Genomic DNA, 16,519 nt, shown 5'->3' with positions numbered 1-16,519 from the left:
GTGGGGGTGTGTAGTAGCTTTTAGGAGCTGTGATTCTTATGGGGCTGTGAAGCAAGAAAGCATAAACTACCTGGAGAATCAGAAAATACAGCTTAGATGCGAAGGAGTCCAAGTACAAATAACTGACTTTCAGTGGAGGTGTTCTGCTCGCCTTTCTTAGTCATTCTTCGCGTACCTACTAACCCGAGACCAGCCAGGCTGCACAGAGATGTGGGCGGGCGGGGCAGTGCAGTTGGAACAGGTCCAGACCAGCAGCTGGCTTCAGTCAGAACCACAGGGCCCACATTTTGTAGTACAGAATACAAATGAGACATCTCTGGGCCCATCTGGAAGCTGTCATATTCTTCAGATGGTGCCAGGCTGTCTAATTTGCTGTTCACATGTACTGATTCTAAACAAGTGCATAATCATGGATCAGTTCTAGGCACAAAGACATGGGCAGAAAAGAATGTGGCTTAGCAGTGATTCTCAGTCATGGACAAAGAAGAAAGAGAGGTCTCCACACACAGGAAAAGTCATTTTTGAACCATCTGGATTCATTCCCCAGGATCAATAGTCTTTATAATTAAAATGCCAGTAGTAAGAGTAAGTTATCCATATATCTTAGAGGACACCCTACTAATTTCCGTGATTGCCAGTTAATTGAGCTGCATGTTATCTAATTCAACATACCGAAGAACTACTTTTCTGGGGTTCATTTACCATCAAACTTGTCATTACGTATCCTTCTTCAATTTGGTGTGGGGAAGAAATAGCATTAGCAATGCTTAGACTCTACATTTCCTCAAAGATTGATAAACTCTAATATCTGGACACCTCGTGTACTTTATTTAAGTGTGTGTGTGTGTGTGTGTGTGTGTAAAGTAAACTCATACATCAGGATTCAGATATACTTTTACACTTTTATAGCAAAAGGCACATTGGTTAAACCTGTGCTATCCAATATGGTAGCCACTAACCACACTTAGCTATTTAAATTTAAATGACATAAAGTTATGTAAAACGAAAAATTTGATTCTCTTATACCAGCACATTTCAAATTCTCAATGTGACTAGTGGCTACCATATTAGACAGCACAGCTACAGAACATTTTTATCACCAAAGAAAGTTCTATCGATCAGTGCTGTAGTAAATGTTTCAAAAATGTTTATGATTTTATTTCAAGAACTTTTATCATCTCAGTATTTTTATGTGCTTGGGATTTATATACTAACAGTATTTTTGTTTGCCTGTTTGTTTTCAGACATTGCCCTGGGACCTATGGACGGTAAGAGTACTAAGAACTCCGTGTTTTGATGTATCTGCAGCCCTAGAAATTTGTAAGCTTGTTATATTTTATTTCATCTGTGATAGCAAGAAGACCCAAACGTTTTTGATAATAATATAGTCCTGTAGAATAACCATCAGCTCCCTGATGGTCCCAGGTATTACCAGCACCTGGAAGCAGAGAGTGTCGGTGCTTCAGACTCCTGGATGAGCAAGAGTTTGGTGCTGTGCCCCTTTATGCTTCTCCTGTGATCATTGGTGGTTAGAGAAAATGTGGTAGTGAACGACATGCATGTGTGTTATTGCTCTCTAATAGAATACAAGAAAAGCATGGATGAAAAAATATACGGGATGGTCCCTCTGCACGGGGAACCTTTTTTTAATTATTATTATTTTCAATGAAGCTTACGAATTTGAGCTTTAGAGCCAGACAGCCCTGGATTTGAGTCCAGACTCTGCTTCTTATAACAATATGACTTTGATCAATTTTAAAACCCTTTAAGCCTTAGTTTTTCTCATCTATAAAATAAGGGTAGTGACACCTATTGCAGAGGGTTGTGTGATGATTCAGTGAGATAATATTTGTAGAGTATTTAGCTCAATGCCTGGTATGTATCAATAAAAGGTAGATATTACTGTAATGTGATTTATTCAGCTAATCAGACAAGCAAGTATGAGTACTTCCAGAATTTAGAGTTAGGAAAAAGACACAACAGAGCTTTGTGGTGAGAGCGTGTGTGCTGTGAAATTAGGAAACTGACTGCACCCACGTAGAGGCTCCCCTCCTCTTGGGTAGGTGCTTTGTGTCCCTCGTCTTAGCATAGCCTTGGTCACATGGTCTTAAGCCAACTTGAATTGCATGCTTTTTAGTGAGACAGCAACAGGAAAGTTTGGTAGATCTAGGAGCCTGTAGTCTTCTGAAGTCATATCGCTACTTTCTTTCCTTTAAGGAAAATGATGACTGTCCCCTTCCCTGCCATAGAAGCAGTTTTATACTGCACAGCACAGGGTCCTTGAAGCATCGTGGAACACTCTCAAGAGAAGAGCTAAAAAATGTTCATTGAAAACATCTTTTATAGTGAGCTGGTTTGACTTGTATATTCGCAAAAGGGGATGCATGGATTAACGTTCAAGCCATTTGATTTCTAGCCTCAATTTTGAGTTAATTTCTTTTGAGATTAAGAGGACAGTGCTAATTTTTTGTTATTCCAGTATTTCATATCTTTAGTTGGAGCTCTACCACGTTTTTCCTTCCCTCGCTGGGAAGGATATGGTGAGGGAGGAGGTACCATCTGGAAGGAACAATGACTATTTTAGAGGACAAATCTGCTAGGAGTGGTAACAGTGATAAGATTACAAAACAATAGCTCCCTGGACACAATAACAGCTACCCAGTGTTGTTTCTTTATATCCAGGCCAAGCTTCTAGGCTGAGAGGGTGTTGGGGGGAGGCTGAGGAAACTTCTCCAGGTAGTCAGAGTGATTGGTATAAGACCAGCCTCCATCCAAAATCCACGTCAGAGGCAGAACCAAGTTCAGGCCGAGTTTAGAGACGACTTGACCGATGCTGTCAGAGCAGATGATACTGTGTGAGTTTGTGGCTTCCGGTGCTTAATGTTCTCATGTTAGCAGGCGCGCTTATTTATTTGAAACTTTTCATTTCAGAGTCTGCTGCAGCAGAATGTTTCAGTAGCCATAAAACATTCTTGTCGATACTAGAAAATGACAGGCTCTTTATGTTTCAATTGTGTAGTCTTAAACAGTGTTGGAACAAAACTCATTCCTATCACAAAAAGTGGTAAAATTTAATCTCAGACCAGTGAAAGCTACAACCTTTAGAAGAAAGTTGACTCTGGACAGCATGGGGTTTTAATATGCTAGTGAATTTTCTTCTCTTGCCTTGTGATTTTTATTATTTATTCTTTTTACTCATACAGACAAGCACTGATTTGGTACAGCCGGTAAGTAAATATCCAGAAAATTCTGGATTGTTTTTTCTTTTGTATTTAATATGTATTACATACATGGTATATTATCTAAAATGAGCTTTTTCTTTTCTCTCATGGCATTGCTTATCACAGATTTAACCTTAAGCCATTCCATTGAAATGCTCTCTAGTTTGTTTAACTGGTGCTACCCAACTGAAGAGCTTTGTGTTTCTCATCGACTCTCACCGTGATCTATTTTATCTTATGTTGTTGTTTTTTGTGTTTTTTTTTCTTTTGCTGTTCTGCATACTCTAAAGACTGACTCTTCAAAAAGTCTTTCCCTGTGTAACCTGATCATGGAGGAAACTCCAGACAGTGGGTTGGCCGAAGAAATTCAAAGATCTCAGATTGATCTAGGTGTACTTATTTGGGGCCCTGATGCTAGCACAGACAGTGTCAGCCAGGAAATTATCCACGGTGGGTCTCAGGAAGACTCTGCGTGTCTCTCTGAAGCAGAGCAAGACGTGGGACTACCCACCGGGATGCTTCCTTCTGCTGATGGGCACACTGTAGCCAAACAGGGTGAGCGTGTCCCGGGGCCTGCCCCTCCATGTGGAAATGCACTCCTGTCCCCAAAGCCTGTGCCTCAGGCTGAACTTGCCACTGCGGCTTGTATGGAAATGGAACTGCCTTATGATTTACCTGATTCAGAAATGCCAGCCATGGAAACTGGTGGCCTGGTCAAAGAAAGTCAAGAAGATGTTAAAAAGTCAGAAGAAGAGGAAACAAAACAGAAGGTAGAAGATTCTATGTGGGCAGGTGTGGAGACATGTGAAAAGGTAGACACTGGAGCTATTGATATCAAGACACTAGAAGGTACAGAGGAATGACAAGAGACAGTGTGTGAAAGTACAGGAAACAGGATAGTTGATCTTAAGACAATAGGAAAGCAAGACCAGGAGACCTTAAAAATGAATGAAGTGGAAACTAGGAAAGATCTAAGAGTTAGGTGTAAGGAAATTGTGAAGACTGATGAAAAGTATTTCAAGATAATGGGCCTATTAGAAAAAGACAGGGAAAGAGTAGATATGGCAGGTGAATTTAGTGACAAAGACAAAGGGCTAGATGAGGGGATTCAAGTAGTAATAAATACTTGTGAAATTGTAGAGGGCTTTGGAGCTAACCTTGGCAATCACGCAGATATTTTGAATCGGCCTTTCCAGGCTAACTCTGTATCTAATATTGAAGATGCCAGCCCTGAGGGGTGGGATTTAACTAGAAAAGACATTAAAAAATTTTTAATCAACCCTCCAAACTGTGATATAATATATCACGAAGCACACGGCAGTGTCATGATGAAGAGATTCAGAGTAAGTCAATGTTACATGCTCCTGGAGATGACAAGGATGAAAATTAGGCTGTTGTTTTATCAATAAAACATGAAGTGATAGCTCAGTCTAGGACAGATCTTAATTATTCTTTGGAAAGAAACACAAGAGACTGGGGTTTGTGTAAGGCATAAGATTCATTAATAGAGGTGTCTGAGAGTACAGTGACTGGGAACTGTAATCATACCATTAACTTGCCAGGAATTGTAAAAACAGACTCTTGGGGAACAGATCCAGGTCAAATCTTCTAGCCAAGCTTGGATTCAGCAATGAGTGATAGGGATATATTGGAATTCTCTGGTATACCAGATGGCCAAGCAAGTGGATTTGCCAGTTGGCTTGATTCTATTAACCATTGGCCTATCAGAGATATGGGATGCTTAGATAATTGCTGGGAACATTTAGATATAGTTGCAAGCAAGAAAGGGCTGGAGGTAGACTTACTGGCAGGTGTATGTGAGGAACAAGCCATTGATAACTGCTGGGAAGAAAGCCAAGAGAGAGTTAGAACATTGGTTCTGGGAACCTCCCAGAATGCTAGCACCGGGAGCTCTGCTAGTCCCCAAGACAATGGCATCAACAACTCAGATTTATCTGAAGATGAACTTGCTAACCAGAGATATGGATTGTTGTACCAAGAAATAGAGGCTGGTAAAGAAGAGGTACATACCCCATATGTAGTATAGACTAGTCAACAATTTCTGTAGGTTCTGTTTTTCCTCATGTTTCCTGCCCACTTCATTATCCATCACTATCTTTTCTGAGGCCTGCCTCATCTGCTTGACAGATTGTTGTTCCTATACTTCTTACCTCTTGAAATCTGTGCAAACCAAACACAAATAGGTTGACCAAAAAAAACCAAAACAAACAAACAAACACAACACAACACACACAAACACACACACGAGGATGATTATGTTGGGAACTAGTGAGAGTCTATTTTACCATCCATTTACTGTGTTTATTTTTCCTACTTTCATTTTTACTGTTCAAGTACTAAATATATATAGAACAGACTGGGTAGAAACATGTCATGTGCTTTTATTTGGGTAACTACTTTACTGTTCTTAAGTAGTTACCCCAATAAAAGCACATGACATGTTTCTACCCAGGTCCACTAAAACTGTAGAATCTCATAATAGGTGTTCATCAAAAAATCTAACAAAATAATGTGTTAGAGAAATACTGGAAATGCTTCTTCTAGATTCTATCAATGTCTGCAGAAAAGAGCTATTTCTCTGGAATCATCTCATTATCGAAAAAGTGGGTTTGGTTAGCACTGAGGCACTCACCAGCAGTAATTGTAAAATATAGTCCATGTTGTTTTTTTGTCAGCCTATTTAAAATAATACAGTATGGCCTTTTGCATTTCCTAAGCACTTTCATGCACAGCACCCTTTCGTATTATTTTAAAATTTGTGGTAGTCTTTACTTTCCAACCTATATAATAGACATTCACTGATCCTACAAAAATTGGTAAAAAATAATAGTAATGTACTCTGATTTCTATTTCTATTTAGGCTTCTGGTGGTTCATTTAATGGATTCACCCAGGTAAGAAATCGATTTGCTGGCAAAATTCATCTGTTGAAAATGATGCAAATTTTTAAAATAAGGATGTCTGTGTCACTGGTATGGCATAATGATTAAGTGTGTCAACACAGAACTACTTACAAATTCAGTAGTGGAGACAGTGATATTAACAGTATTGACATTGTAGGATTGTTGTGAATATTAAATGAGGTATGCCCAGCAGCATGTACTAAGCCCTCCATGACTGTAGTTAGTTATTGTTAATATTATTGGCTATTCCATAGGCTTCTGCCTTCTGCTGCTTCCTCAACTGTCCTGATCTGAGAGATCCACTAGATTCAGCTGTTGGAAAAGAGGAGAGAGGTTTGTTTTGAATTAATGAAACTGGTCTTTAGAAAATATGAGACGTTTTAGGAGCATTTTTCTAAAGATTCAGACAAGACTTGTACTACACAAAACTGTCCCTCTTCAGTGGTTCTCCAGAAAGGAGCCATTGGAAGATCAGAAATCAGTTTGGCTCTGGCCAATAAGGCAGTATTTTCCTTGTAAGTCTGTGGAGGAGGAGCAACAAGATGGACTGTCCCATTCATTGTATGTGTCCCAACAGATGGACAGTTGTAACCCAGGTAAAAGGCAGACCACATGGCTACAAATTCAGGGAGTAAGTTCTAAAAAACCTCTTGAACGGAGACTTTCAGCAAAAGCTTTTCTGTGATGAATGCTTTTTCTTAGAATATTAGACATGAACAATTTCAAATTTTAATGTTTAGAATTTCTCAATTGGAAAGTTTGATTACTTTCCCTCATGTTACCTATAAAAAGATAGAAACCACTCACGCACCCACACCCAAATACAGATACACACAAACACAGAGATGGTAAAGCGTCTTTTCCATCTGCTTAAAACTTAGGGTCATGAGAAAATTTGGGTCATAAGAATTGTTATTCACTTCTCATTTCTAAAATATGTATTTTTATCAGTTATAAATGCACAAAATTAAAGAGTATAAAATTTTGTAAGGGTGTTTTATTTAAAATCTTCAGACCATCACATACCCCTCCATTTCCTGTTTTTGAGAGGTAAATGCTTTCACTTCTTTTAACAGATTCTCTGGTTTCACCCCGACATGTGTGCATGACTTTCTTTTAATGCTCCTTTTTGATTTCTAAAGCATCATCTGTTGACTCATCTCTTGGGAAGGTGAGGACTTAAAGCACTTACCACCTCCTACCTTCACCATTCACCCCGTCTTCTGCTCCCTGCCTTTCTGACATAGTTCCGTCATAGCCATCAGTACCCAAATCATGACGTTTATATTTATTTCCTTTTATGCCAATGTTTTGTTTTCCTTTGAGGAAATAATGGTAGAGTCTTGTTTGTTGGTTGGTTTGCATAGTTTTCCAGGTACTTATCACTAATTCAATCCCGTACTCTGTAGTATATAAATCTTTCCTCATTTTGTTGGAAAACAAATATTCAATCAGTTTCATCTTGAAGAACTAGAACTTGACTGTCTGTCCTTTTGGACTGCTCCAGCCTAAACTGGGGACTCTAGCTATGGCACAGCTGCTACCACAGGCTCTCCCATGAAGTCTGTCCCAGGATATGCCATCACCGCGCTCTCATGTCAATCGCTCTTTTCTGGACATAAATTTTCCTTATTTATGGTCTGATTCCACAAATTAAAACACATCCTCACCCACAAATTAAAGCACATTCTTTAGGAGCTTACCAAAAAAGTGTGTTATATATCTGAAAATGCCTTATCTATACACATAATGGACTGTTAGTTTCAATATCATATTGTAAGTTGTAAATTGTTTCCCTTAGAATTTTGAAGAAATTATTCTACTTAATTCAACCTCCTAATGTTGCTACTGAGAAAGTATCTTTTTGATTCTTCATATTTTGTGAGAAACTTTTTTTTCTCTTTTTTTCTGCCCCTTGTATACCACTCTCTTTTTTTTCTCTTTCTCTCCGGAAGTTTGTAAAATTTTATTTTCCACCAGTGTTTGTGAAATTTTACAGCAGTGCAGTCTCTAGGCTCTTTTAATCTAAAAATTTGTTTTTCAGTTGGGGAATTTTTTTTTTATTTTGATGGTTTCTCTTTTATTTTCTTTGTTCTCTCATCTTGTAACACTTTCTTTTTCGTAGGTTGGCTTCCTGAGCCTCTAATGATTTGTTTTCTTTGCTATTTCCTTTTCTCTGTCATCTTTCTCTAGTTTCCAACGCTTCTAAAATATTTTCACTTCTATATATATGTATTTAATTTCCAAGAGCTTTTTTTGTTTACCAAATACTTGTTTTTAATAGAATCTTTTCTTACATCAGGGATACATCTTCCATTGTATCTCTGAGGGTATTAATAATAATTTTTGAAGATTTTTTTCCCTTGAAAAGTCTTCGTTTTTTGTCTGTTTTGTTTTTTACTGTTCAGTTTCTTTTTTTGATATTTGAGACTTTTCTTAAATGGCTGGTGGTCTTGGCTGTCCACTCATACTCAAGAATACTTAAAAGCTGTCAGGAAACTTGTGGAAGCAGGTTGAGCTTATTGACTATGGGCATTGTTCTAGGATTTTCTGGCTCATTTTTCATATTCAGGAGGCCCTGATGTCAGATTCTTTAGGCATTTGTCTTTTCCTAAGCTGGTGAGATTTCTCTGGGAAGACTCTTCTGGTCAGCTGTCTGAGGTGTGCAAGCCTGGCTGCCAGTGTAATGGGAGGTGAATGGGGAAGAAGTTAGAGGTTGGAGGGAGAGGGAACAATGTTCTCCACTTTATTTTGTAAATGCTCCCTTAAGCCTGCTGCATCCCTGATATGCCTGTGTGTCCCCAGTCCAGAGACCCTCTGTTTCAGTCTCTATGGAAATAATCTCAAGTCTTGTACTAGGGTGGGAAGGGATATTGCTTGTTTTTCAGATAGATGAGAGTACCTCAAGTTCTAATTACTTTTTAATGGACTTTCAACCAGTTTCCTGTCTTTAGCACAATCCTAACTTCCATTTCCCGTGGTTCCCATGTTTCTAATTGTTGATCCATTAGGAATTCTGAGTAATAAAATCATGTTGCTTTTTAGCGTTTCTCATATACTCTTAGAATTAAGATATTTTTGGATCCAGCAAGTTACTCATTGCTCATTTGTCTGCTTTTCAATTTCAAAATTTCGTTGCTCTTATTTTTTTTCCTTTTTATGTTTTTTTTTTTTTTTTTTTTCACTTATGGGTCTATGTCGTTAAAATTTTGCTTTGTAAAACTCCCCTTATTGTTGTTTAGTTTGAATTCTGAATTCTGGAGATTACAGAGGTGATTTCAATCTACCATCTTTAACCAAACATCACTAGTTTATCTTTTCTGTTGGAGAGACCTTGATGTCAAATTTTGTAGGTACTTTTTTTCTTGATCTGGTTAGATTTCCTAAGAAAGACTCTTCTGATCTCCTGCCTCCTGGGTGTAAGACTGGCTACCAATATAATGAGAGATGAATAGTCCCTAAAGATCATTGTTCCCTTAGATTCCTCCAGCTTGATTTTAGGTTATTAGGTCAGTGAATATATTGCATAAAATTTTTAAGTTACGGCTCGTAATTAAGCTGTATTAAGTCACACATAGGTGAGATAGTAAGATTGAGTTTCCAACATTTAAAAAGCTTAAATTTGTAGCTTAGAGCCACTAAATTCTAATTCATTGTAGATTTCCAGAAGAGAATCTGCAGACCAAAAATACCCTCTGAAGGCACTGTTTACTTAATGTCTCTTATCGTATCCTCCTATTCTGCTAGCTCAGATTTATATTTAAAATAACTACTGTTAAAAATAACTTTTGCATTCTTTTTTTGCTTTTCTGATTAGAATATAAGGAGACTTCTAAAAACTTTATAATATATTTATTGACACAGTTGATGGGACTTAATTTAAATGGTATTTTTGTTGTTACTTTTTTAGCAAATTAGCAAGAAACTTGTATTTTTTAATCTTCTATTTTCTCCCTGATTTTCAGCCCCAGGACACTTCATTATTCACGATGCAGACAGACCAGAATATGATCGGTAACTTGGTAAGTCAATTTTTATTTGTGTTTTTGAGAAGTTAATAGTTACTGCAGAATGTCCTAAGGTTGATGATTTTAGGTTATCCAGAGCTTGAATGTCCAGCATGTGGTTTCTGCAACCCCCTCTTTTCTAGAAAATAGGAAGGAAAGCTTTTGACAAATCTCAATGTGACTTTGAATGTGCTTGTTTCTATTTATAAAGGCACAGTGATAACAGCCAAAACCAAAGTCTCCTAATTGTGGGCTTTGGTAGAACACAGTAAATCCATCAAGGATGTAGATGTTTCCATGTGACTATAACTTAAGCTACAGGATTGAAAATCAAATTGCAGCAATAATTCATGCTTCAAAATAGATCCTTGCTTTTTCTTGAACTATTACAGAAGCTACACCATTTCTCATCTTCTCCTATCTTTTTTGTGAGTTGCAGAAAGAAATAACACATAGTAGAGATGTGATTCCTACTTTGATGAGAGATGAGATGAGAGAAGAGCTTAGCTAGAGAGTCAGGAGAAAGCAGTTACCCTTGATGTTAGAAGAGATTCCTATAAGGTAGATGTTGCATTTATCGTGGGAAACCTTTCTAGCAGCAGCTTACTAGCAAAGTTGTATGACGAGACCTTGTGTGATGTCACTTGTGAGCTTGTCAGTGATACACTACAGAGGATTTGGCTCTTTGAGGATTAGTGCACAAGGGTTATTCATAGCTCACTGGTTTTCCCATGGGAATGGTGTATAATTATCCGAGCTCCTGGCTTTTACATTGGAAGTGTAGAATTGCTTTTAAGTAGAACGATTTTTTTCTTTTTGGATGATTACATTTTTAAGTAAGGAATTCTGGGAAATTTGTCTTAAAGGTTAATTTGATATTTTTCAAAGGTAAGTGTGTTTCTAATACCTTGTCATAGATTGTCATACTTTTGCCTTTTGGGTAACCAAGTGAAAGGTGGAGTCTGTGCGGCCTTCAAATAAAGATATAAATGTTTTAAGTAAAAATTAATGTTGGTGTTAATAATGGAGCTAGAGAGACACGTATTTCATGTTCATTGATGAGTCTCAGCCTGGGTAATGATGGAATAAGGGTTATACTGATGCTGGATGCTGAGATTTTAAATTGTCAATTGTGAATGGGTGAAGATAAATGGAGAAATACAGGTATAAAGGAAAGACAATGGGTCATAATTAAACTCACACCTATTACTTTGATGCAAAATCCAGGCATAGAATCCAGTGTTTTAAAGTTCCTCTGAACTTCTCTCCAGGCCCCATAACTGGTTCTAGGCACTTCCATTTTCTGTCCTTCCCTTCTCTTGGTATTTAGTCTCTGAAGCAGACGTCTTGCACCTCTTTTCATTGGGGAACTTAGCTTCATTATGCCCAGCACTGCATCTGCTCTGGCACTGGCTTTTCCTGTGGGGATCGAGGAAATCATAGTGAACATCTGTCTCCTGGTGAGTTGTGATTATATGGGATGATCCCAGGAGCAGGACAGTTTGCCAACCTTTGGTCGTTGACTGTTCTCAGTGAGGTAGAGGTTGAAGTTGTTAGTCAGCTTCCCAGACTACATTTCATAGCCTCACAGCACATTCCTTGAGTGCAGATTTAAACCTTTTGAATCTGCCAGCCTTGCTCAGAGCTTGGAGTTGCCTCCATGACCCTTTGCATTTCTCACCAAATTAGCTCTCCCAAGACTGGAGAAGCAGGACTATAAGTCAAATGTCACATTGGAATATGGCTAGACTCTTAGGCCCACTCTCTTGATCCATCTCCTCTGATTGACTTGCTTTTCATCTAATCATAGAGGATACTGGAAAGTGTAGGCCAAGTTTATACTACTTGTTTTGTTCTAAATGAATATTTCCATTTCTGAGTCTCTGAGTTAAACCATTGTGGCATCCTGCTGCCACCAATAAATGTTGACTACCCCTCTCCTCTAATATATAATTATCGCTACTCCAGAAAACAATAGGAAATCATTACCAGTGCTCATAAATGGGTATGGCAAGGTACCAACCCATTTGCAATGTCTGTCAGAGGAAGCATCTTATAGAAAAAGAGTGGTTGAAGCAGGGCACAATTCTGACAGGACTATTTTAGATCTTTCCATGAGATGTTCACAATTTACCTTTGTTTTTCTTTCTATCTTGACAAAATAATTACAATTTTATACTATCTTAGAAAGAATGGAAGGGCGACTTCTACTTCAAAATTTAAGGAGCTGATTGTATGTACAGTCGTGCTGTCGTGTTTCCTCCTTACTCATCATTCAGTGAGTTATATTTATCCCCCTGGAATTTAAGTGGCAATGATATATTGTAACATTTGGTGTGATGTTATAATATAGGGGAAAATGGAGTGACTTATGGGGACATAACTTGTCCTACCTCCTCTTCATACTGTGTCTCTATTGCAATATCTGATTTCGGCAAGCAAATGGAATTCGACTCATTTATGACATCACCCCACTTAATTCTTTCCTTATATAAAACCTCAAAATTTCTTAGCACTTCCAAGAAACCCAGATTCTCATAAAAATAGTTTCTTTCATTTTAAGCTATCTTTACTTTTGTTAATGTACAATGATGTATGCCTTGACTTACCTTTTGAAACTTCTCGGCTCCTCAGCTAGCTTTAGACTTCCTCCATCTCATAGCAACAGCTCACAGGGTCAGTCACCAGCATATGGATTTCTTGGTGCTTGGTCAGATTACCCTTGCAGTCCTCCTTTGTGTAGGTCATTTGATACTAGGCTCTCATAGAAAATTACCCTGACTTCCAAAATGGTAAGCTCATACCCTGCGAGCTTACAGTATCTGTTTGCTGCCATGAAAACTTGTTCTGATTATGAAGATAATTCTCTTGAACAATAAACGTAAAATCTTTTCCCATAACAAACTCCTGAGAATATATTAGAGTGAATTTTGTCTCATTTTTTTCTTAAAAATTGTATCACAGCACCTCTTAAAGGTTATAAAAGCCCATAAAAATATCAAATTTTTGCACGCGTGTCTACCAACGTGTCCTTCCTTTTCATTCTGCCCTTTAAAGAGAAGGATGTGCGTCACAATGGAGGATTTGGTAGGGGGTACAAGACAAATATTTTGTATATATGTCCAACATTAGGGTATTCATTATTCACTTTATAATGTCAGCATAACTTCTCTATCCTTTCCCTATGGCCCTTGTCATGTACAGCAGCTTAGGTGGACACACAGAACTAGAGGTGGCTTTTGATTGCTTATGGTAAGAGTCTGACAGAAGTTACTGATTTCTCCCAAGTATTTATTGAAGACTTCTTTCTCCTCTACGAAAACACTTTTAAACTCTTTTACCATTTAAAATTTCTGATGGAAAAGGATCTTAACGTGCCCTCTACTGGTCATCCATTTAGTGAAATAGTCATGCTAAATAAATATGTTTATTTGTATTAATCAAAATAGAAAAAGAGGTAACTTTTTTTTTCAGTAGCCATGGTAACATGCATTGATTGGCTTTGGTGTTTTAAATGGCCTGTTGTTATTTAATATTGCTAATATTAAAACTGAAAAAAGTCTGGAGCTAAGACATGCCAGGGGCTTGACTCAGCATGTAATTAGAATCAGAATGATCTATGCTTAGGGGTCACAGTGGGATGAAAAGACCTCAGTATTGTCCAAGCAAGTAAAAGAGTCTTAATTCATAGCATGGAGAGTTCTGCCCTGTGCAGATGAATGCATTTTGACCTGAATATTGGAATGACCCTCAATTTTTTGGTGTAATGTATATCAGAAGAGTTGGGAGTTCTCAGAACTGTCCTTCCAGTGAGCTCTTCCTCACTCCTTCCAGCTGGAAATGGTGGGAGCTCCTAGGATCTTCCCTCTTCCTTTCTTTCTTTCCTTCCTTCCTTCTCCTTTCCCTCCCCTACCTTCCCCTCCCCTCTCGTGCCTTCTGCTCCTTTCCCCTTTTGTTCTCTCCCCTCCCCTAGCCAAAATAGTAATAAGTCTTGGCCTAATTTAAGGGAAATGATAGTGCTTGATGATGGTAGTAAAAGAGAAGCTTATACTTCATTTCTAGACTTTCCAGCTCTGTAAAAGCCCATGACGACAAATGTGGAGCTTTTTTCCTACACAGATTTAATGAAGCTAGTTGCCTGTAGGATGATGAAGAAAATCTTAATTGTCCGATATTCTGTAATGCTCTATTCATATGTCGAATCTTTTTCTTCTAACTCTTGAAACAAATAATCAAAGGCTGAATCTGAACAGGCTCCACTCACAGAGCCGAAAGTGGAGGAGCCACCTGCCGCTGTAACACCTGCTGTTGGGCTGGACCCTGGACTGGACACAGGGGCTGAGGAACCAGTGGAGGGAGCAGTGGTGAGTGCCACCTCCCTCTCAGCCACCACCTGCCCCACCGCCACAGCCATGCTCATCTCATGGTCCCATTTCTCCCTTCTCATCCATGCTTCACTTGGGCCAAATCACCCTGCACCTGTCATGGCTCCCCAGGTTCAAATAGCCTTTGTTCCTTTGACAATACAATTCCATTCTCTCTAGTTTTCTTTTTCTTTTAAAAATGTATTTATTTTTTAAATGTATTTTTCAATCACTTTTGAAAATATTATATTAGTTTCAGGTGTATGATATAGTGATTAGACATTTATATACCTTGTGAATTGATCATCCTGATAAGTCTAGTACCCAGCTAACGTCATACATAATTATTACAATATTATTGAATATATTCTCTATGCTATACTTTACATCCCTGTGACTATTTTTAATTAAAAATCATATTTGTTGAGGTATAATTTGCATATAATAAATCCTCCTTTTTAGGTGTGCAGTTTGTTGAGTAAGGAAGATACCCAGAGACCTGATTTTATGATACAGAGAAAACTATCATGTAGCCACAGACTTGCTTCTCCACAAAGGGTGCCTTGACTCTTCCTAATACTCTCCCATTCATGGTAGATAGGTTGTAGAATTCACAAATAATCAAAACTATTCATATGATGCTCTACCTGTGGTTACTAGGGGTGTGCCTTCCATTAGAGACCAACCTGTAGATGATAAATAGAAGGATGCTAATTTTGTTGGTTGTGTCTACATATTTCTTACAATATTAGTTTTGTAGGTTGGTTATGGCCTGATGAGGGATTGAAATCCCATTTTACAAATCCATGAATATATAAAGATTCCTACGTGTACAACCATTGGCTCACAATCAGGTCTGGTGCTGGCTCTTTTAATAAGAGGGACATTGAGGATGTATTTTGTACAAGGGTGGAGCCCCTTCTGTCTGCCTGGGAACCTGCTCCTACCCTGCTCTGTGACACCATATACATGCCACATCACAAACAGGAATGAGTGCGCTGTGCACCATGGTGAATTGGATAGTGTAACACTCCTGAGAGCATAGTGTTATGCCAAGGAAAACATAATTCAGAATACCCGTGGAGAGTGAAAAGTTTATTTATGAAATGCAATTAAAATGCCTCCAAAGAATTTCAGTCAGGGTACTATTTACTACAGCCTTCAAAGAATCTGTACAAAGAAGAAAACCAGTTTCCCTATTCCCCAAAATTACACTGCCTAGGTAAGATAACTAGAGAAATAAAAATTATATTTCTCTTTGTGTGCTAGGTCATTTTACTGGCAAAAGAGTAGGTCATCTATCAAATGTATGGTTTATTAATAGAGTAGAAAAATAAATAATAGGGCAGGATAGTGATGGAAAATACAAATTAAGAATGACTCAAGAAAAATGATCTATGTACCATTTAAAGATATAGAGTTGGCCCAAGTCCTGTCGGGTAAACAAGAAATAGGTCCTGCTAGACTGAGTACCCCCTGGATTATTGCTTGTCCGGACTTTACACTGGGAAGTGCTGAGGCTCTGCTCCAGTGAGGGCTTTTCTTCCAAACTGTCACTTCTAGATGCTCTGGGGATCTCAGTAACTCAGTGCACATGGGGCATTTTCCTCTGGTGTCGTCAGACTGTGGTCTGTTCACCCAACTTAATTTAAAGATTATTTCAATAACACAGGAAGGGAAAGATACAATTGAATTTTTGACTATTGTTAATAATTAAGAGGAGAATTGATTTTAAAAAGCACATGGATGATGCCAGGGAGTTAAAGAGATATTGATTAGGTTTAGCTATTGATTTAGAAATTGCTTCAGTTCTGAAAAGTTCTTGTCATATTTCTATTTTGTCAGACTTCATCTTCACCAGTGCTTTTAAATGTCATTGAGTCCATGCCCCAGACTATTCAGTGTAAGACTTAATGCCCTATGCTCATGGTTTTGAGCAAGGGTATTTGATGCTGTGCAGTAGACTGGAGATGTGAATTAAACAAGCTAACATGTTAAATACAG

At 38.1% G+C, this 16,519-nt stretch overlaps 1 protein-coding gene across 6 annotated transcripts in view; it reads left to right on the top strand.

Annotated features, from left to right (window-relative positions):
- Positions 1 to 16,519, top strand: part of AMPH (amphiphysin) — a 224,020-nt gene that overhangs the window by 184,470 nt on the left and 23,031 nt on the right. For 2 of the 6 annotated variants that reach the window (XM_019710240.3, XM_088797819.1), the window contains 5 exons: positions 1,245 to 1,268; positions 3,204 to 3,227; positions 6,103 to 6,135; positions 10,110 to 10,166; positions 14,390 to 14,515. In XM_019710240.3, the coding sequence (XP_019565799.3) occupies positions 1,245 to 1,268; positions 3,204 to 3,227; positions 6,103 to 6,135; positions 10,110 to 10,166; positions 14,390 to 14,515 (264 nt within the window). Of the gene's footprint in view, positions 1 to 1,244; positions 1,269 to 3,203; positions 3,228 to 3,511; positions 4,034 to 6,102; positions 6,136 to 10,109; positions 10,167 to 14,389; positions 14,516 to 16,519 lie in introns of all 6 variants that reach the window. The other 4 variants (XM_088797820.1, XM_074340533.2, XM_074340534.2 and 1 more) reach the window with 4 other exon arrangements.

Source organism: Rhinolophus sinicus, chromosome 4 (assembly GCF_057876585.1).
Source record: "Rhinolophus sinicus isolate RSI-liver-muscle chromosome 4, RSI-T2T, whole genome shotgun sequence".
NCBI classification, from domain to species: Eukaryota; Metazoa; Chordata; class Mammalia; order Chiroptera; family Rhinolophidae; genus Rhinolophus; species Rhinolophus sinicus.
This window is presented reverse-complemented; position numbering and strand designations above follow the sequence as displayed.